The sequence below is a fragment of the Lynx canadensis genome, chromosome F1 (genome assembly GCF_007474595.2).
Source record: "Lynx canadensis isolate LIC74 chromosome F1, mLynCan4.pri.v2, whole genome shotgun sequence".
NCBI lineage: Eukaryota > Metazoa > Chordata > Mammalia > Carnivora > Felidae > Lynx > Lynx canadensis.
In genome coordinates, this window is record NC_044319.2 from 22,374,971 (window position 1) to 22,397,752 (window position 22,782).

Here is a 22,782-nt window from a genome sequence, read left to right on the forward strand (position 1 = left end):
CAATAGTACAATATTAGAAATAATCCTTCTACAGATTTGCATATCCACAGTTTTGGCTACAGTGCCAAAGTTTTTATCACAGTTGTCATTAGCCTTGAGAAATAGCAAGAGTAGAGACAAACTGAAATGCTACCTCATGCTTCCAAAGAATCCTTAATCTACGTTCTCATCTCTATACAACAGCAAATATATGAGTAACTAGCTTACTGATTAACTGCCAACTTATCACATAAAGGCAGAATCATCACCAGATGTTTACAATGAATTACTATTCACAAAGTAGGTTTCTGACAATCATTGATAAGCATTTAGCCCATTTGGCCAATTTGGGTAGCTTGATCAAACACTGAGCGTGTGTGCCAGGTTTTTTTTTTTTTTTTTTTTTTTTTTTAGGGGGAGTAAGAGTACCAGAATTTCCCAGTTGTTACACTGATTGCACCAATCAGAATTTTCAGGTCTGCAGTCAGTGAGACTTCACATGAAACTCTGGATGTGCTTTTTATGATTAAGAAAAATTATGTTACCTAAGTGTAAATGTCCATCAATTTGACAACCCAGTAATAATGTGAAGATATTATTCTTTATTTTATAGTCCATTCTTTACTATAGGACCACAGTACTCCCTTAAACTATCAATACTCCAGGGTCTTATAAAATGATGTCTCACCTGGGATGATACTAGAGAAGGAAACACTTGAAACCCTCTGGAAGAGATAATCATCCTTATCATAGCCTGTGACTCTGAGAAAGAAGGCTTCATTTGGTGGTATAAAGTCAGAAATATTCCACAAGCCATAAGGTTTTCGGTCAGGGTAATATTTAACAGGGATAGTCTTCAGAGAACTGCCTGAGATACTCAGAAGTTCAAGACGATCTACTCTGGCTGGGATGGAAATTCCAGAAGTATTCAGCAGCACATAAGTAGGAATTCCTAGAGGAGAAAGACTTTATTATTATTACTAATAAGTAATGTACAATTGAGTTATTTATTAGATAAATCTTTGAACTACAATAAGAGAGAAGTATCATAAATATGAGTACTACAAACTGTCGAACAAATTGTGGCCTAATTATAGAATCTTTTCTACTACGTTAAAGACAGTTATTCATGACCAGAGAAACTTAGGAAATCCTAATTAATTATTTTTATGGTATTTTAATAATATCATACATAGAAAAATCAGAATTGTGAATACTGTATTACTTGATGTTTAATTACATAAATATTTAATTTTTAAGGATTCACTATGTGTATCCTTCCAGTAATTGTAGTAATAAAAGAATGATCAGAAAAAAATAAATTTAAGGAGTCATGGTACGATTAAACATCTTTTTATCTATAAACCTATAATCTTGCATGAATAAAATAAGAACAAGGTTTAAAAAGCAGCAATAATTTTATCTTTGAACATACAATGGCACATAATGTCTTTAATTTTTTAGCCATCTACACACATAAAACCCTCATTTTTCACCTTGACAACAAGGTAATTTATAGATGTTAGTAAAAATCTCAAGATATACGTCAGTAGTTTTCAAAGTTCAGTAAGTTTAGGAATCAACTGGGGTGCTTGATATAGTGCATATTCCTGGGTCCAACCTAATTTGGTTCTAATTCAGGAGATCTGGGGTGAGGCCCAGGAATCTTAATTTTTAACAAGCTGAGTAATTTTAATATCACTGGTCTTACACTTCGAGAAAAAAGTGATGAGGCCAAGAATATAACTCCCAATTCTGTTGAATTCCACAAAATTATAAAATCACAGACAATCTGAGCAATGTTTTGCACTTGGATGTCTACTACGTCAACTTTGGTAATATGCGCATACAAACCTTGCACTGGTCTGCTGACTGTTTTTTTGAAATCCAGGGTGGGCTTTCGGGAAAAACCAGCTCTGAAATCAATCGTACTAAGGCCGGTGATGCGAACAGAGTGCCTTCCACTGCTAGAAGTCTGAAAAATGTTTAACGACAAACCCCGTGAGTTGATCCAGGTTGCTGGTCACAATAAACACTACCTGGTATGGGAAACTACAAAGTGTTTAATTAGGACTGATGTCCAATAATTGAGGCTCTGATCTGGGTGTTCTAAACTTAACTATGATTCTACACCTTAAATGCAAGTTTTATAACGCATATCCCAAGGGATTGTTCTAAAATAAAATTCAGTAATACACTGGCCCAATGGTATAAGATATAGATGTTGAGTCACTAGTGAATACCCCTGAAGTTAATCTGTAAAAGCTCCATAAGGACATGGATCATTGTGGTTTTACATGGTAGACATTCAACAAATATCGATGAAATGAATGGATGACTAAATCTTCTCCCCTAAACACTATCCAAGTTTGATTCTGGAAAAGATCTCCTTCTTCTGGGAAGAAGATCTTCCTATCTTCTGGGAAGATACAGCCAGGACGAGCACTGAGAGCTGACCACTATCCAGATTTTGGCCAACCAGCATCCTCAGCTCAGCAGCGTCCTAGCAAAAGCACTGGGTGCTTGAGACACAAATGTGCATAAAACATGGTCCACATCCTCTAAGTACTCATGGCTAATGAGGGAGACTGATGGAGAAATAGAAAGCTTTAATATGATGCAGTATTAGAAACACATAAATGGTATGCAAAAATACATAAAAGCAACATAGACTAGCCTGTAGTTCGGCTAAAACCTCCTAAAGGGGATGATGGCTGGACTAAATATTGAATAGCTCTGCACTGAAATGACTCATATGTGGATAAATAATAAATAATTTGGATGAAGGCCACAGGATAAAATAGTAACACTAATGTTTACTGAGTGCTCCCTCTATGTCCAGACTCTTTAAATATATTGGCTAATTTAATTTTTGTTACAATTCTATCAGATATATATCATCATTATCACCACTGCACTGATAAACAGATGGGGCACTAAGTCATTAAGTAGCTTCCTAAGTTCACAAGGCTTCTTAACTGCAGAGGTGGGGTTTTAATGGTAAGGTCAGGCTCCCAGGTCTTCACCAGAGTGCTACATTGTCTCCCAAGAGCAAGGTAAGTCAGAGTTAGCCTCTATCTCAACGTCTTTCAAAATAAGAGCTGAGGAGCACCTTCATCTACAGCTATACAAAATCACTCAGGTTGTTTCTTAAAAATGTAGACTCCAACCCAGATTTACTGAATCAGAATGTATGGTGAGTGGAGTCTAGGAATCGACATTTCAAAAACCCACCTAACATTTATGAATAAGAGTTCACCAGGGGTGCCTGGGTGCCTCAGTCAGTTAAGCTTCTGACTTCGGCTCAGGTCATGATCTCATGGTTCATGAGTTAGAGCACCACACTGGGCTCTCTGCTGTCAGAATGGAGCCCGCTTGGGATCCTCTGCGTGTTCTCTCTTCCCCACCCCCCAAAATAAAAAATAAACATTAAAAAAAGAAAGAAAAAGAGTTCACCATATTTTATTACATTGATCACCAAGATTCTCTCTCAAAGTAAAATGACCACATGATAGCAGCATTGATAGAATGCACTAGAAATATGCATGCCTATAATATATATAATTATATATAAAATTGCAATCTGATAAACAGCCATATTAAGGCAGACCATGATTAAAAACATGCCACTTCCCTGCTAGGAATTTACCCAAGGGATACAGGAGTACTGATGCATAGGGGCACTTGGACCCCAATGTTTATAGCAGCACTCTCAACAATAGCCAAATTATGGAAAGAGCCTAAATGTCCATCAACTGATGAATGGATAAAGAAATTGTGGTTTATATACACAATGGAGTAGTACATGGCAATGAGAAGGAATGAAATATGGCCCTTTGTAGCAACGTAGATGGAACTGGAGAGTGTGATGCTAAGTGAAATAAGCCATACAGAGAAAGACAGATACCATATGGTTTCACTCTTATGTGGATCCTGAGAAACTTAACAGAAACCCATGGGGGAGGGGAAGGAAAAAAAAAAAAAAGAGGTCAGAGTGGAAGAGAGCCAAAGCATAAGAGACTCTTAAAAACTGAGAACAAACTGAGGGTTGATGGGGGTGGGAGGGAGGGGAGGGTGGGTGATGGGTATTGAGGAGGGCACCTTTTGGGATGAGCACTGGGTGTTGTATGGAAACCAATTTGACAATAAACTTCATATATTGAAAAAAAAAACATGCCACTTCCAGAGCTCTGCAAACTACACAGCCTTCCTGAAATCACTGCGATTCCTTGTTATTTAGCAACCAGGAGAGGAAAGAGAAGGAGATATGTCCCTTTTACTACCATATTTTTTTCTCATTGAGCAAAACCTGCAAAAACTAAAAAAAAAAAAAAAAAAAAACAAAACAAAAAAAAAGGAAAATGAAGGTGAAAAAAAAAGAAAAAACACATGGCCATAAAAACAGGTTTGTTGTATTTTTAGTGTAAATGCTGCTGCTAATTACTCCAGCTCATTTTCCTAAGGTTTACAAAGGACTGTGTAAGTGTGGGGGGTCTCAGTACCACCATTTATTCCATTATTTCTAAAGGAAGATGTGTCATGAATTCCATACAGTAGAGCAAAGAAAAGGGGGGAGTGGTGGTGCATATGGGCTACGATCCAATTTTACATTGGGATTTCCTAGGGGTTATACAAAACCTTGTTAAGTCTATTTCAACTGGTTTAGATCACACAGTGCCTTACTGAAGACACTATTGCCTCCTGATTTCATGTAAGGACAATCAAAAGGGTCAATATTAGGATGACTTGATTTATATTTATTCACTGACATGATATATTATCATTAATTGTTACTCAGAAAGTCTCCTATGATTGAGGTTACCAAAGCTACACATGACCCATAATTTGCCAAATGACTGCCATCAGGTGTTAATTATCTTGCATATGTGCTGTGTACAAATCAAGTGACAAAGAGTCCATTTTAAGAGTAGTGCTTAATATCAAAGTGACAAAATTAGAAATTACCTGTGTTTGAAAATATGGCATTTTATTACTAACCAATATATTAAAAATAGAGCAGAGCTAATGAATAAGGAGCTCCTTTTAACCTCTATAAAATTATTGTAAAATAAATTAATTTTGATCCTTAAAATACCACACTAATTAATGAAGTATATGGAAATAAGGATGTAGGTTTCCTGTTCTCTGAGCAATGCCAAAAATATGAAGGGTAATAGGTTAACCAAGTTTTTTAACTTTGTGTTTCTATATTATATTTTAAACAGTCGGTATAGAATTTGAAAGGGTTTGTAAGCAAAAATATTTCCAAGTGAGTCCGTTTTCATGTAAAACTACATCCAACTCTGTATCAATCAGGGTAATAGGAATGAAGGGCATCACAAATAAACCAAAATTGTGGTTTAAAAATAGAATAAAAATTTAAAAATTAAACTAATTTAGTTTAAAATGACCTCTGACACTCATGCATGCATTTATCATTCTCTAATCATTCTCTGAAAATAATTACAACAATATTTGGATAATATTTGGGGAACACAAAACATCATATTAAAATGTCTTTTTAAGAAACTGCCAATAGTTTATAATTTTTGTCTGTTATCTTAAGGTAAATTATTTTTTTAGTCTGCTTCTTAACTCAGCTCCCTTTTTCAAATATTAGTGTTAATAAGAACAAAAAGCGGGGGAGGCCTGGGTGGCTCAGTCAGTTAAGCATCCAACTCTTGATTTCAGCTCAGGTCATGATCTCACAGTTTGTGAGACTGAGCCCCGTGTCGGGTTCTGTGCTGACAGGACAAAGCCTGCTTGGGGTGTTCTCTCTCTCTCTCTCTCTCTCTCTCTCTCTCTCTCTCTCTCTTTTTCTGTTCCTCCCTGACTCACACTCTCTCTGTGTCAAAAATAAATAAATGAACTTTAGAAAAATAACAAAAGGGTTCTATGTATAATGATGGTAAATAAACCAGTAAATGGTAAAGGAGAAGAAATATTAACATATACAAAATGCAAACTGTACAACAGACTAAATCTTTCATTTTATAAATGATCACTTTTGATCTTTACAAAAGCCCCTTTGTGGGAGTATATTATCCTAATTTCACAGATATATCAGGTGGAAGAGCTGTGGTATACACTCAGTGAGGCTCCAGAAACCAACCTCTATAGCCACCCTATATGTTTCTCATGCTTATCTCACTGAATTTGATTATGCTGGTTTCTTTTTTTTTTTTTTTAATTTTTTTTTCAACGTTTATTTATTTTTGGGACAGAGAGAGAGACAGAGCATGAACGGGCAAGGGGCAGAGAGAGAGGGAGACACAGAATCGGAAACAGGCTCCAGGCTCTGAGACATCAGCCCAGAACCCGACGCAGGGCTCGAACTCACGGACCGCGAGATCGTGACCTGGCTGAAGTCGGACGCTTAACTGACTGCGCCACCCCGGTGCCCCTGATTATGCTGGTTTCAAGGAAAACACTGGAAAATGCTGAACTGATCTACATAGTAGGAGAGTAATGTGGAACTCATGAGACTATTCAGAGGAGAGAAGTAGAGGCATAATAAGAAGAAAAGAGGAATGGGTCCAAGGAGAGAGCAGAAGGGGATAAGGTGCTTCAAGACATAACCCCAAATCTTCAGTTAAATCTACTAAACTCACAAGTCCTGTTATTAGTGGATTTCCTGTGATATTTTTGATGAGGCTGAGCTTTGTCCTGTATCAAAGTACAGAAGGTGATAATCAATACACAAATAATCAGGAGGCAAGGAGACCTAAGAAAGTAAGCTTTCAGCAAACTCCATAAACGTTGGGAGAAGGCTCTGGATTCTCACATATTATGGACATAGTGGGGTTGGAGGAGAATTAATGATGTGAAGGTCCTAGTGGGACAAAGAATATTCAGCTAGTTCTGTAATTGAGTCAAACAGAGAAAAAGAGAGGCAGTCCAGCTGCATATTCCTTTCCCTCTCTTTTCTCCTCCAAATTATTCTAGCAATTTTAATATCATTTTTCTTTATATATAATAATATTAGTAAGACCACATTACTGACTTAATGTTTTTATATTTGGTCTGTTTATCATGTGGGTTATTTGAATTTGGCTCCAAAAAACATCTCTCCACCATAGAATGTCTTGAAGTACCATTTCTGCACAAAGCCACTCTAATCTCATGGCTTCTATAGTTAAGAAGAGGGAAACCTAGCAGCAGCATGATAGCTCCAACAATAACAGGAAAATTTCTAGACACTAGGCACTAAACAGGGTTTGTATGGGCTAGGAACTCTTGAGAATTGTATTTCACACAGTGTATTTATTCATACAATTTTTTAAAGTTCAAAACGATCTATTATGAACTTTATTCTGAATTACACTGAATTACTCTCTGAATTCAATGTCATGAACTCAAAATGACTCTGAATTCATTACAACTCTGAATTACAATGTCATGTTGGTCAAGTTGTGGAAAGGTCTGAGTCAAGAACACACAGGCTGCTGCAGTGTGAGCAGAGCTGAGGCAAAGATAAAGTTATACTAGATACCTACCGACATCCTAAAATTGTAAATAGGTAACCTTGATCCTCAAAGGAGTAACAGAAAAGAAGGAACAGAGTAGACCAAGTCTAGGTTTCTGAATTGAAGTGACTCTGTGAGGAGTGAAGGAGGACAGGCTACAATACCATGGAGAGCTCCAGGAAAAATTAGTTATCCTCTGATATCTGTGGATGGATCTACTTCTTAGTTTAAACATAAAGGCCTATTAAATACCTCTCTATATTGAAAGTCCCATAGGGTGATAACGGTCTCTTATTTACCACAGGCATTTTGTAAGTGTAGGTTTAAAAAATGATACTAAAGCCCTCCAAATGCCTAACTAATGTTGGTGCTTTTCCTTAGACTCCTTAAGAACCAGCAAATGCCAGATTCATCAAGAATTTGTGAATTTTTCCAGAAGCATTATGCTAAGTTTCTTCACACATTATTTGATGTAATCCTATTGCATCCAAAGATGACTTTATAACACTATAAAGAAACTGATGTTCAAAGAAATGATTGCTTGCCTAGGTTTAGATAGCAAGTTAAATGGCAGCTGTTCCAAGTTCAGTGCTTTTTCTATAGTACCCAAGTCGATGCATAGCATTTTAGGATAACATCATCTCTGGGATGATTTGCACACTGTGGCAATAGAAGATAATGATGCCATCTAATTATTCATTTGCCATTCTACATTTCTAAATACACTTCCATTAGGAGAGGTCAAGTTGGTTAGTGGAGAGTTGGTAAACTGCTTTCTGAATAAAAAGCCTTAATTCTGGGCACTTGCCAATTTCTGTGGTGTAAATACTACCACCATGGCTGATTTCAAGCTCCCAACATGACGTTACTGAACACAGAGGTGGGAAGAGAAAGTGCATAATTTCCTCTCCATGAGCCATTATGAGCCAGATCCAGTATACCACTAGGCCATGATAATAGGGACTAAAGTGTGTCTGTCACTCACAGAGATATCTGTGTCATTCCAGGAGTGACACAAATTCCTTTTTTAAAAAAGTTCAATGCACATTCTCTAGTCTTTTCTCCCACTGAAATAACTGAAGAGGCCGAATGTTCTAAATTATGGTGGAGCCTCCATCAGCTTGGGTTCGTGAGTGACTGTGTAAAGTAGAACATCTTGTCAACACCCAAAGAACATGTAACATTAGTAAGGAATTACCTTTCTTACATTACACCAGTAAGAATTCTTCCTCCTACTAAATGTGAAGCCTGCCCTTTTATACGTTGAATTAAAACGTGATTGATAGAACTGGCTTTAATTCTCTTTCCTAAAGAGTTTCAATGCTTTATGAAAATATATAAGCCCAGGGTACCTGGGTGGCTTAGTCAGTTATGCGTCCGACTCTTGATTTTAGCTCAGGTCATGATCTCACAGTTGTGAGATCAAGCCCCTGAGTCAGGCTCTGTGCTGAGTATGGTGCCTGCTTAACATTCTCTCTCTCTCTCTCTCTCTCTCTCTCTCTCTCTCTCTCTCTCTCTCTCTCTCCTCCTCCTCCTCCTCCTCCTCCTCCTCCTCCTTCTCCCCGTTTGTATGCTCTCTCTCTAAAAAACAAAACACACAAAAAAACAAAGCCCAAAGTAAGAAAAAATCATGTGTATCCGCATTAATAGAAATAGTATAGATACAATCTTCAATTTACACATATTCAAGAGTACAACTAATTTTAACATTAATGTGTCAGTAAGTAGGCATTATTTCCCCCATTTTTCTCAGACTTGGGAAATTAGGTAATTTCTTCAAGGTCAAAGAGCTATTAAGTAGTGGATCTTGGATGAAAATGGGTGCAAACTCTTCTCAAAGTATTTGTTCTTAAGTGACATACTGTTCTTTAGAAATTAAAGAAATATGGCAGTTTCAAATATTTATTGAAAACCTAATACCATATGGTTTCACTCTTATGTGGATCTTAAGAAACTTAACAGAAACCCATGGGGGAGGGGAAGGAAAAAAAAAAAAGAGGTTAGAGTGGAAGAGAGCCAAAACATAAGAGACTGTTAAAAACTGAGAACTAAATGAGGGTTGATGGGGGTGGGAGGGAGGGGAGGGTGGGTGATGGGTATTGAGGAGGGCACCTTTTGGGATGAGCACTGGGTGTTGTATGGAAACCAATTTGACAATAAATTTCATATATTAAAAAAAAAAAGAAAACCTACTATGGGCTGGGCATTGTGCCAGGCACAAAGATATAATAATGCCAGCTAGATTTAAATACTCTCATTCTATTAGGCATTGGATGTTTAGAGAAATGTGATATAAGGAAAGAAATGTATCCAAAGCATAGAATAAATTATACACACACACACACACACACACACACACACGCACACATAATAACACACTACACATAACATACACATAGACATACACATACATACACATACACATAGACATATAAATGTACAGTTTTTTTTTAAAGGAAACATTCTATTTGGTTGATAATCTGGTATCAGCAGACTAAAAAAACTGGGAAATTTTCCAGAAAATCTCTAGTATAAAGCATTCCATTGACCTAAAACATCTGAATTAATGCTGCACCTAATCCATTTAAATAACACACCTGGTGTCATCTTCAGGCTTTTTGAAAAGAGTCACCAGGTGAGAATAATTGGAAGCCAGTCTAATAATCTTGTGTGGTCCTTCGTTGACTTGAGATTTATTTAATTATGATTCCTAAACAAGCTTATGCCACTTGAGTATGGTTTCCAAAATATTCTTATCTTTAGAAAATCCATTAGTAGTCTCTGGCAACCAGCATAGCTATCTAAAACAGAAACATTTCTACTAGTCTCAGAATCTCAATATAATCATGTGGTTGGGTACACTTCTTTCTCTACTTGGAAGATTATCTAAGGACAGTTTATCCAAATTTACTTAATGGAAATGTGCCCCAAGGGATGTGTTGGATTATATTGATCACACTGATAATCCTAGACTAATAGAAACAGTTTGTGCCACCTAAACCCGAAGGGTGCTGACAATTATTTAATGTCTTTGTAGGAAGCTTCACTTAAGGAACAAAATTTGGCCTGAGAGTCTTTGTGGTTATGTTCAAACATTCTATATATAGATATAGCTGCCTGAATGGAAAATCCGTATTGCACAGAAACGAGATTCAGGATTTGTAGTTTCTCTACAATGGAAATTTAGGGACATAAAACAACATTATCTTGTGTTTTTAGTAAACCTTTACATTCTTCTTACTCATCTATTTCTAACATGTTTTTACCTGCATCAGAGGCAACCTAAAGCATTTGAGTCATTTATGTGAACTATACAGATGAGTAAACTCATTGTCTATTTGGTAACAGTGTCCTAATAAGTTACAGAAAAGTAATTACCAAGGTTTTAGAGGAAAACCACAGAAGAAAAGAAATTGCCACTCTCACAGTATTTTAAATCATGGACAAATTAAAGAGTTCCATGCCAGCACATAACTAAATCAACTCTTCAACTTGCTTCCTTGGATATTATCAAAATAAATGCATTCATTTTTATTCATGAATATTCATGTAGTTCTTTCCCAGACATCTGTGGCATACACCATCAACAAAATCTGGTCTAGAGTAAAATAGGAAGAGAAAACCTGTACAGAAATAAATATAAAATCTGTAGAGAAATCATCAAAAAGGGAGGTGCAGAAAAACTGCAGTAGAAGGCCAGAGGGAAAAGAGAGCCTTTAAATGGAAAAAAGTCAGAAAAGGCTTGATAAAAGTGTTGTCATTTGCCATGAAAATCAGAAGTCAGATGGAAAGGAAGGGCATTCTAGGAGAAGGAACAACTTAAGAGAAAACACAGGTCAAGAGAATGTGGTAGGAGATAGGATGAGAGAGAGTACAAAGTTATATTTGACTAGAGTGTAAAGGAAAGCGACAGACAAGAGTTAGAAGGATTGGTTGAGGCTCAGTTGGGTGACCCTGGAATACCATGCTAAAGTCAAATAATAGTTTTCCATACTTGGGATAAAAACTGCTATGTGAAATATTCAACAAGCCATTATGAATTCTACTGATAGAGCAGACATTTTCCAGATAGCTGAGTGCATGAGAGATAGCACCAGAGATAATACTATCTAATCTCAGACATTTCTCTTCTTGAGAAAGTGCACATGTAAAACATTATCACTCATTAGCCATCAAAAAGGGAGATCCAAAGTCAGCAGTGATATTTATGTCTCTAGGTTCAGCTCAATTTCCTTTGCATCAACCTGATATATTATTTTGGTATTTCATATAGGAGCAAAATAAGTTTATTATCTTCAAATTGCATTGTAATGTATATCCTTTGCTTAGCTACCACTAATTGTACTCTATAAATAGTGTGACATCAGAACCAGAGGTTTTTTTGTGAGAACTCTTATCTATTTACAGTGTCTTTTCATTGTTTCCTTAATTATAAGAGTCTGAACTTACAGACTTGTCTAAACAGAGTCCCCTTCACCTCATCCCCTTATCGTCTCCCTCCTCACTCACAAAGTAATCCTCAGTGCTTTTCTGTTCTAATTACAATTAAAATGTGCTTAGTGCCCATTAAGTATCAGGGAACATGGCCAAGGGCAAAACTCCATAAATGTTTATTGGATGGATGACTGAATGGGTAGATGTGTTAGGCACAAGATAAAGCAACAGCCATGCAATATTTCTCTTCTTCTGGGCAAGAGTCTTACTAGAGGAAATACTACAGGTAGCAAACCAAATCACCTGCAAAAGAGGTTCATATACTTTGCAATAAGTTGCCAATAATACGAAAGAAATGTCATCACTTGTACATATTTCACAATCAGTAACTTGATGCTTATTCAGAAAGCAAGAAGAAATTGCCTCACTGAACTTGCTAGTCAAGACATTGTTGGTTTAGGTCACACTTAAAGTATTTGAGGGAAAAAAAAAGACTCTAAACCTCCTATACTTACTGTGGTCACAGAAGGTCAGACTCAACACTAGTCATACACTGGGGGAGTTGGTTAAAATAACTAACTATGCCATCCAATTTGGCTACACTTGTTTAAAATATAGCAGTAAAACATTGCATCATTACAACTGAATGCCCTCAGTAAATATTGAGTACCTAGTAAGCGCATGAAAGGAGGTGAATAAAACAGGCAGATGGGGCCATTACATTTCACACTGCCTTTTCACCCAAACCCTTATCCCATATTATCCACCTCCCCCCTACCCCTCAAAAAATCCATATGACCGTTTCTACTTTCCCTATAAGGCTGAGAGTTCTGAGAATATTCTAGGGCTTGAATGAAGTTACAATGGAAGCTTTCTTTTTTTAAGCTGGGAGAATTAATATAGGTATTCTTTTAAAAAGGAAAAAGCAAACAAAAACAAAAAATGGCATGCAAGAAATGGCACCTCAGATGCCTGGGATATGAACACTTCCATGCACATTCACAGCAGCTCCAACATTTCAATCATGAGCCCATGAATCTTTTTTTTTTTTTTTTTAATGTAGGGAAGCTGAGATAGCAAGAGTAAATGATGCAAGAGGTATCTTCAATTTGAGTTATCCCAGAAGGATTCTAGAGCAAGCTGTTTATTTGGGAGGTACAAAGGATGCTCATAGGAAGAGGGAAGTGATACAGGAAAAGGAATGTAGCCCCAGAAGGGTGTGCTTTCAGTCCTCCTCTCATGTGGACAACTGGAGTTTATTCCTGCCAGAGACTGAAAGCTGCTCCTGAGGGGTTTAATTCTCTGGCAGAACAGCCTTCTTCTGTTCTGGAAAAAAAAAAACTCTTAGGCACAGAAATGCAGATACTGGAGTTGGAATTAGGCCAGAGCACATTGAAAAGCCTGAGAAACATGGGCAAGTCCCTCAGAATATCCATGACAATGAGTCACACACATAATCTACTGCAGAACTGGATTTCAATTTATGGTATTCTGAATTCGGGGTGTATGTTCTCTCCTCCATATTAACATAATACAATGCTTAGAGTGAATACATACTACTTCGTGTAATTCTAGGATCCAAACACCATATTGGGTTCAAGTAAACAATGAATGTAGATCTATCCAAATAACAAGAGCCAACAGAACCTGAGTGCTCACTTTGTAACAGGAACTATGCTAAGTATTTCATTTGTATCATATTAATTTTATTCTCAGCACAATTCTATGAAGTAAAAGAGTATTATTTTTTTATTCCAACATTAGGAGGAGGAGAGCAAGGCACAGAGAACTCTACAGTCCCAAGGAAATAAAGCTTTTAAGTAGCAGCATTGAGATTCCCACCCAGGCATCCCCGTACTAGAGCCTATGCCCCTAACCATTATTCTCGACTAGCTCATCTCTGATTGTTTTGGAAAAAGGAGGTGCATAAAAAAGTCAATCTACAGGTTTGATTATTGGAAAACTATCTGAGAATTTAAGTGTATTCTGTGGTGATATCAATGCCGTTCATGGTCATCAAAACTTAACACTACCAAATTCACGTGATCAAGACACCTTTACAAATGCATTATGTATACTGCTTTTTAGTAAAAGCATTCTCCGTGATTGCGAGAGAAGATATAAATATTGTATATACTTTATAAAACATGCCAACATCAAAACAAAATAAACAGACTTTGTAAAATAACCATACCTTCACTGTCCACATTCCAGCCTCTGGCTCTTTAACATTCACCACCTTGGCAGAGTTATGGATATTTAATAGCTCATTCAGGCCAAATCCTTTTTTTATCAGCTTCCCTGAAAGACAGACATAAAGGTAACAAGCATAAGCTTTCTTTCAGCTATGTGTACTAGCTGTATACATTTCCAGTACAAATTACCTGATGGACATGTGTGCCTATAGCTCAAAACATTATTTATTTCTAAAATATGTTTAATTTTATGGTTTCTGGACATTGAAACTGAAGTATCAGATTCCCATTTGCTATGAGGATTTGGTCTTAAAACAAAAATAACAACTGGCAGACTGCAATCATATTTCCAAAGCCAGCCTAGGTAACAATTATTATGGCTACTGAGAAGTTACGTGCAGTCACTAGAGACATTTAGATTTAACAGATGGCAAGAACAGTAAACCAGAATAAATGTCTTTTTGGAGATCACTCAAGGTATTACTAACATGAGAGCCTTGGGCATATTTGTGCACGAAGCCCAAAACATTAACCTATATTCCATGAAGCACAGGAGAAAGCTTTTATTGTCACATTTAAAGGAGGCAGTGAAATAAAGTAGCATGATACTATCTCCTATGACCTGAGATTTACCTAAAGTATCTAATAGTTGGGACATAGAGAAGAAGAAAAGCAAATTAGGAATTAAGCCATAGTTTAGTTATTCACTCGTGGCTCTCTATAGACTCCTTCTGCAGTTATATAAACAAATCAATTATAAGAATCTATGTTTGCATCAGAAGTTTTACAATTATTGTAAACAACTTTTAAAATATCAATGTCAATGGCTTTTTAAAGTAGTATAAACATAATACAGTGAATAACATATTTTTAATTATCCAGGTAGTGAAAACCACAAATCTTTCCTGGGGAGCATGGAAGGTTAGAATGGAATGCTACCTCAACAGACAAATTCATGTATTCAGCTAAACCCATAGGAGTCTTGAAAAATAGGTCTTATTTGTTTGGTAAATCTCCACTTTGATTGGTAGCATGAATGTGGTCTTTGGGGACAATTTCCTATGCTGTTTTCTTTTAGGCATTAGTTATTTCTTAAGACTTAAATTGAATAAGTAAGCTAGTTACTCTCTTTCCATTTACAAATACTCACAAATAGGTTTTTAAAAAGCAGCACACTAAAGCCACAATGGAAATGATAATATGTTACAAACATCAATAGGTAGGTAAATAAATAAACAATCAAACAAATAAATAAATAAATTCTAAATGCAAATAATAGGGAAAATGAGGTTTCTATCTTTACTAGATTCCTTTTCAATGTAAGTCTTATTAGAATATTCAACTAGCCAAGGAAGCAGGTCAATTCCTAGGGTTATGACATACAACTGAGGAAGCAAAGTAAATTAAAACATTATTCTATTAAAGAATGTGGTTTTTAACTCTCTTCTGTAAAAGTCAACCCTATCAAGAAGACAATATGGTAAAAAAAAAAAAATAGGCAGCTAGTTTTAAAAGGAGGTTTTTCATGTGATTCATTAAAAATAACACAAAATACTAAATTTTATAGAATATGTTACATGAAATATTTCCTCATACATAAATTAGGAAAATATAATTTCAGGCTCAATTTAAATATTTTTTTCTTTTGAGTGGTTTAGCTACAATTAAGTTACCAAATCTGATCTATATAAATTATTAGGAGTTTCAGTTTTTTGAATCTCATGTTAATTCAACAATACTTAGGACTAAAAAGTTTTATTTTTAAAAAATCCTTCCTAGTCATTTTTGAATTCACTGAATTTATTCATAAAGTTAGCATTAACTTGACATAAATAAGTGTGCAAAAAACTTTTACCTTTCATGGTTTTCGTATTTTATTATATGATGTATGATATATCTCACCTAAAGGGTTGCGAATTTCAATCCCTGGAGAAGGGCCACTCAGAGACACAGTAACCTCTTTTAGGCTGGGATCAAAAGGAATTTTCCAAGTGTTTACAGCTTGTTCCAAATGATCTGTTGATAACAGGTGAACTTTAGAGGACTGCACTGCTTCCTCTACCCATTTTAACACCTATAAAAGAAAAGAAGAAGCGTGAGTGATGTCAGAAACATTTACAGTATCATACATCCATGACTTCAGATACAGTATTTTTCTTTGGTTAATCACATGAATTGGCACTTCCTGTACTAGTATGGGGTTTAGTTCCATCACGGTGAAGAGAAACCTTTTCCTACATCCAGTTATTGTAGTAGCTTCAGAATCAAGTAACTAGTGTAATCCATGCTCAGATTTCAAGTTTTCTATTTGGAATAATATATTAAAAATGAGATTATGATGTCTGAAAGCCAGTAAAGTGAAGTAGGCAGAGATATTACGGACAGCTTTATATTTTTCAAGAGAAATAAAAAAGAACCTATAAAAAACATGGTATTGCCAAATTGTGAGATCCCATTTCCCTCCATCCTCTCTTTCTGGATTTCTTTGAAGATACAATTTTTAAAAGATAACTAGCAAATTATCTAATCCAATTTCAATATGTTGGGTCTATGAATTGTTGGAATATAGTATATGGTAATTATATATAGAATATTGTAATATATATTGCAGTATATCAAATGTTGCAAAATAATTGCAATGCCAGAAAAATATTCATTTTTTATGATAAAATAAGAAAGTACCAAAAATAATGGAAGAAACTAATCACTGTATTTTTTGAAAAATAGAAAAATATTTCAGGTTAGAATGAATGAAAGTAGTGTATTTTGCAAACACTGCCTTGGGGGAAATATTAAGAAATTAGGTTATAAGAAGGTGTTAATGCTTCACTGTAAACAAGAAAGACTTCCAGTTCTCAGAAGTGTTCTGCAACAGCAAATACAAGTTCTCATTAAACAAATAGTGCATGTCTGGGTAGGAACTGCTTATTTGAACTTCCTACAATTGATTCTAAATCATGATAATCTTTAATCTACCTCTGATCTTCCTCTGGTTCATATATCTTTCAAGATTATATCCTATCATGAATAATTTCCCTTGTAATTACGCGTAAAATACTAAACAGAGCTGAATATGAAGCTACAGCCTAAATGTTTGAAATAAATAAAACTTTCTTTTTATTTTATTTTATTTTATTATGAAATTTATTGTCAAATTGATTTCCATACAACACCCAGTGCTCATCCCAAAATAAAACCTTCTTTTTAATTACAATAGTGGCAGTCACAAATCAATCCGACAAGTACTGTGTAATAACTTCATTCTCTATCAAAACCACCCCTTGATTTTTGTCCACAAGGATAAGGAAAGTAGCTAACACATCACATAAGTAACAATGGTTAGGCAATTATGTTCATCTATAAAACACATGTTTAAGGTTCAAGCTACTCTTCCAGGTACTAAGTATTTTAGTCAATATTTAGCAACCACTCTTCCTCTCTGAACTAGTGTTTACTAAATTTCTCGCACGCTTTATGCATTATTTAGTTTTAATGAATCTTCCTGTCTTTTCTCCAGGGTCAAGAACAGCCCACATCTCTTTCATCTTTGTACACCGGAAACCACATGGCATGCTGTACACACGATAGAGGTGGGATATGCACTAATGTCCATGAAGTTGGTCATAATGAGGATAATAATGACTTCTTCTGAAATAAAAAACGTTATGGCGATTTATGAAACAGAGAGCCCTTGCTGAAGTAATGTATGTAAAGTGCCGATCATAATAGTTGCAACATAATAGACAAAGGTTTCCTTGCCGCTATATCTCAATTCCCTTCTTTCCCCTCAATGAATATTTCACCAGTGGCTTCATGCGCAAAGTGAAAAAATTCATTCATGAAAGTCAGACAGTATTTCTGTAAATGAGAAAAGAGGGGGCGACGTCATTCCAGGAAGAAGAGAGGACCTGAGAAAATACATGAAGACAGAAGTACTCCAGGTATGTTGGGAACATGAATGAAACCATGTTGCTACGGTGAAGTGTTCAGAAGAAGAGGACGTAGAAGATGAGGGCGGAAGCATCAGGGGCAAACTATGTATGATCACCCAGTCAGGCTGTGACATTTGGATTTTATCCTAAATATCTCACTGGAAAATTACGTGAAAGGCTTTAAGCAGAGAACTAATACAGTACAAATGTTATTTTACAAAAAAAAAAAAAAAACCCACAAACCTTATAGTGGTGTCATAGACAAATTGAACAGAAAGACCAAATCCATTATAGTTAATTACCCCTAAAAGGAAATTACATATTTCCTCAAGTTTTAACCTTAGAAGGCACCTGGATTTTATATACAAAATGAAGTATATATCAAAACAATTGTCTAAAGAAGCAGATGCCATATTTGAAAAATGGGTTCTCTCAGTGATCATGCTTGAATAGAAATGTATGTATCATCTGCCTAATAAATCTGTCCATATGGCTATAGAAATCAGACTGGTTGTAACTACTATTGGACTAAGTAAAACACATTTTAATAATCTGAGTGTTGACATTTTTATTTCTTATACATAGAATATGGCTGTCTAACTGAAGGAAATGGAAATACTGGCTTACTGTCTGAGAAAGCAAATGAGAAATGTGACTGATAACAAATAACTTTGAGGATAATGTCCAGTGAGGAGATGCAAGAAGGCAAAGGACAAGAGAACTAGATAAATGAGAACATTTGTTTTAGTGGCAAGACACATATTGTGGCTGTAAATGATTAGTCGAAAAGAAGAAAAAGAATTAGTAAACAAGAAGTGCATCCCACCTCAAGTTTAACAATGAAATGCAACAGAAATGGAAGAGAAATTTTTTATACATCCCTCTTTAAATGAATATATATCTCTGGATGGCTCCTCAAATATATCTTTCCTTCAAACCCAATGCAGAGGTTATGATATATCACTGGGAATCTATTCATTGTCTATTACGTATGCCTAAGTCCTAGGCATTCTTATAAAAATGGGAGAGTTTCTACTTTAGTTGCATTTTCATAAGGCAAGTGTGTTCAAATGGTATGGAATATGAGAGCTTTTGAGTTTACTCAATACTGTTTGCAAATCACCAACATTTATGAAGCTTTCACAAAGGATTACTATGTATCATAATATTACTTGTGAAAGATACAGTTCAGACTTCTTAAAAGTCACTTTTTTATCCATTTATAAAAAAATCAAATCAAAACAGATGCAATCCATTTTGTTAGAAAATATAGATTTTACCAGTGTATGCATTAATGAAGATCACTGCAGGCTACAGAATTACCATTAGTGAGATTTCTGGCCTCCTATGTTACTACATATAAGAAAGAAATTTTTAACCATGAGAAATGTTCTGATGAGATTGGAAATAATCTTCTGTTTAATGACAAATGGAACAGAATTACAATAATCTGAGAATCTTTGGATTGGTACATTTTTACTAATGTAAAAACTGTTTCAAACCACTAGGTAACCATTAATTATACATTAAAATTTTAATTAAAAATGTTTCTCTAATAATTCATATCAGTTTATATCTCCAAGGGGCTTTGAGAGCATCTAATACAGCTCCTTTATTTTACAGATAGGAAACTGATATTTCAAAGAGTTCTTGTACCTCTTAAATACCTAACTGGACTTATTCTAGCTCAATAATTGTTTTATATAAGACTCCTGTGTTCTTGAAGATACTTTCTTAGTTTATATATTTTATATCATATGTAATGATCAATATTTAAAAGGTCATATACATATCAGATAAAGGGTTAGAATCCAAAATCTATAAATAACATCAAACTCAACACCCCAAAACAAATAATCCAGTGAAGAAATGGGAAAAAGACATGAATAGACACTTCTCCAAAGAAGACATCCAGATGGCCCACCGACACATGAAAAAATGCTCAACATCACTCATCATCAGGGAAATACACATCAAAACCACAATGAGATACCACCTCATACCTGTCAGAATGGCTTATATTAACAACTCAGGCAACAACAGATGTTGGGAAGGATGTGGAAAAAGTGGATCTCTTTTGCATTGCTGGTGGGAATGCAAGCTGGTGCAACCACTCTGGAAAACAGTGTGGAGGTTCCTCAAAAAATTAAAAAATAGCACTACCCTACAACCCAGGAATTGCGCTACTAGGTATTTATCCAAGGGTACAGGGATGCTGTTTCGAAGGGACACGTGCACCCCAATGTTTATAGCAGCACTATCAACAACAGCCAAAGTATGGAAAGAGCCCAAATGTCCATCGACAGATGAGTGGATAAAGAAGATGTGGTATATATACACAATGGAGTATTACTCGGCACTCAGAAAGAATCCATGCCATTTGCAACTACATGGATGGAACTAGAGGGTATTATGCTAAGCGAAATTAGTCAGAGAAAGACAAATTATCATATGACTTCACTATTATGAGGAATTTAAGACACAAAACAGATGAACATAAGGGAAGAGAAGCAAAAATAATATAAAAACACGGAGGGGGACAAAACGTAAGAGACTCTTAAATATAGAGAACAAGCAGAGGGTTGCTGGAGGGGTTGTGGGAGGGGGATGGGCTAAATGGGTAAGGGACATTAAGGAATCTACTCCTGAAATCATTGTTGCACTATATGCTACCTAACTTGGATGTAAATTTAAAAACATAATAAAATAAAATTAAGGTCATGTGTCTATTTTACATGGGAATGAGATGCAAGTATTATTTCAAAGCACAAAACCAGGATACATTGTTATATATTATGAAATATAATAGTGCTAAGCAGAAATGGAAGCAAAATCATTTTTTTATACCCTTCAAGAACAAAACATGAAGAGCTTTGTTTAGCTGCTTGGAAGGACATCTTTTTTTCCCCCTGCACTGAGATATAATTGACATATAAGATTATATGAGTTTTATTCATTATTTGTATACATAGCAAAATAATCACAATAAATCTGGTTAATATCCATCATCATACATAGTCACAATTTTTTTCTCTTATGAGAACTTTTAAGATTTACTCTCTTAGCAACTCTCAAACATAACACTACAGTATTATTAACTATAGCTACCATGTGGTACGTTACATCCCCAAGACTGACTTATTCTATAACTAAAAGACTGTACCTTTTGATCCCCTTCACCCATTTCTCTAATTCCTCTACACTCTCCACATCTGACAACCACCAGTCTGTTCTCCGTTATCTATGAACTCAGTTTTGGTTTGGGTTTTGTTTTTGTTTTAGGTTCCTCATACAAGTGAGATCATGCACTATTTGTCTTTTTCTGTCTGACTTATTCCACTTAGCATAATAAAATTGAGCCCCCAAGGTCCATCCATGTTGTCACAAATGGCAAGATTTCCTTCTTTTTATGGCTGAATAATATTCCTGTGTGCATATATACCACATCTTCTTTATTCATTCATCTGTCAGTAAAAACTCAGGTTGCTTCCATGTCTCGGCTACTGCATATAATACTGCAATGAACATGGGAGTGCATATATCTTTTCAAGTTATTGTTTTCATTTTCTTTGGATAAAAAACTCAGAAATGAAATCGATGGATAATAGTTCTATTTTTCCTTTTTTGAGGAACCTCCATACTGTTTTTCCATTGTGGCTGCAACAATTTACATTCCCCCCCCCCCAATAGTGCACAAGGATTCCTTTTTCTCCACATCTTTGCCAACAATTATTATTTGTCATTTTGGAAACAGCCATTGTAACAGGTGTGAGGTAGTATCTCATAGTTTTGATTTGCATTTTCCTGATGATTAGTGATGTTGAGCATCTTTTTATGTACCTGATGATAATCTGTATGTCTTCTCTGGAAAATGTCTATTTAGATCCTGTGCCCATTTTTGATAAGTTGTTTGGTTTTCTGCAATTGAATTGCATGAATTATTTATATATTTTGGATATTAGCCCCTTATCAGATACATGCTTTGCAACTATCCACTCCCATTCCATAGACTGCCTTTTCATTTTGCTTATGGTTTCCTTTGCTGTGCAGAAGCTTTTTAGTTTGATGTAGTCCCAGCAGTTTATTTTTTGCTTTTGTTGCCTTGGTTTTTGGTGGCAAATCCAAAAAATCATCACCAAGGTCAGTGTCTAGGAGCTTACTGCCAATGTTTTCTTCTAGGAGTCTTATGGTTCCAGGTTGCATATCTAAGTTTTTACTGCATTTTGAGTTAGTTTTTGTGTATGGTGTTCAGATAGTGGTCTAGTTTCATTCTTTTACATCTGACTGTTCAGTTTTCTTAACATCATTATTGAAAAGTTTGTCTTTTCTGTATTGCATATTCTTGGCTCCTTTGCTGTAAATTAATGGACTATACACATATATGGGTTTATTTCTGGGCTCTCTATTCTGTTCCATTGATCTAAGTGTCTGTTTTGTGCCAAAACCATATGCTTTGATTATTATAGCTTTGTAATAATAGTTTGAAACAGGAAGTGTGATGTCTTCAGCTTTGTTCTTCTTTTCTCAAGTTTACTTTGGCTATTTGGGGTCTTTTGTAGTTCTATACAAATCTTAGGACTGTTTATTCTATTTCTGTGAAAAAATACCATTGGAACTCTGACAGGCATGTTTTGAATCTGCTGATTGCTTTGGTAAGTATGGACATTTTAATAATATTAATTATTCCAATCTACAAGCAGAGAGTAGCTTTCCATTTCTTTGTAATTTCATCAAAGTCTTATAGTTTTTAGTGTACAGGTCTTTCACCTCCACGGT

General features: G+C 35.5%; 1 protein-coding gene across 1 annotated transcript in view; it reads right to left on the reverse strand.

Annotated features, from left to right (window-relative positions):
* HMCN1 (hemicentin 1) overlaps nt 1–22,782 on the reverse strand; it is a 463,190-nt gene that overhangs the window by 278,873 nt on the left and 161,535 nt on the right. Inside the window, exons 5-8 of the mRNA XM_030302673.1 lie at nt 15,977–16,148; nt 14,074–14,180; nt 1,834–1,954; nt 668–931 (exon numbers count right to left, since the gene is read on the reverse strand). Coding sequence (XP_030158533.1) covers nt 668–931; nt 1,834–1,954; nt 14,074–14,180; nt 15,977–16,148 — 664 coding nt within the window. The remainder of the gene's footprint in view (nt 1–667; nt 932–1,833; nt 1,955–14,073; nt 14,181–15,976; nt 16,149–22,782) is intronic.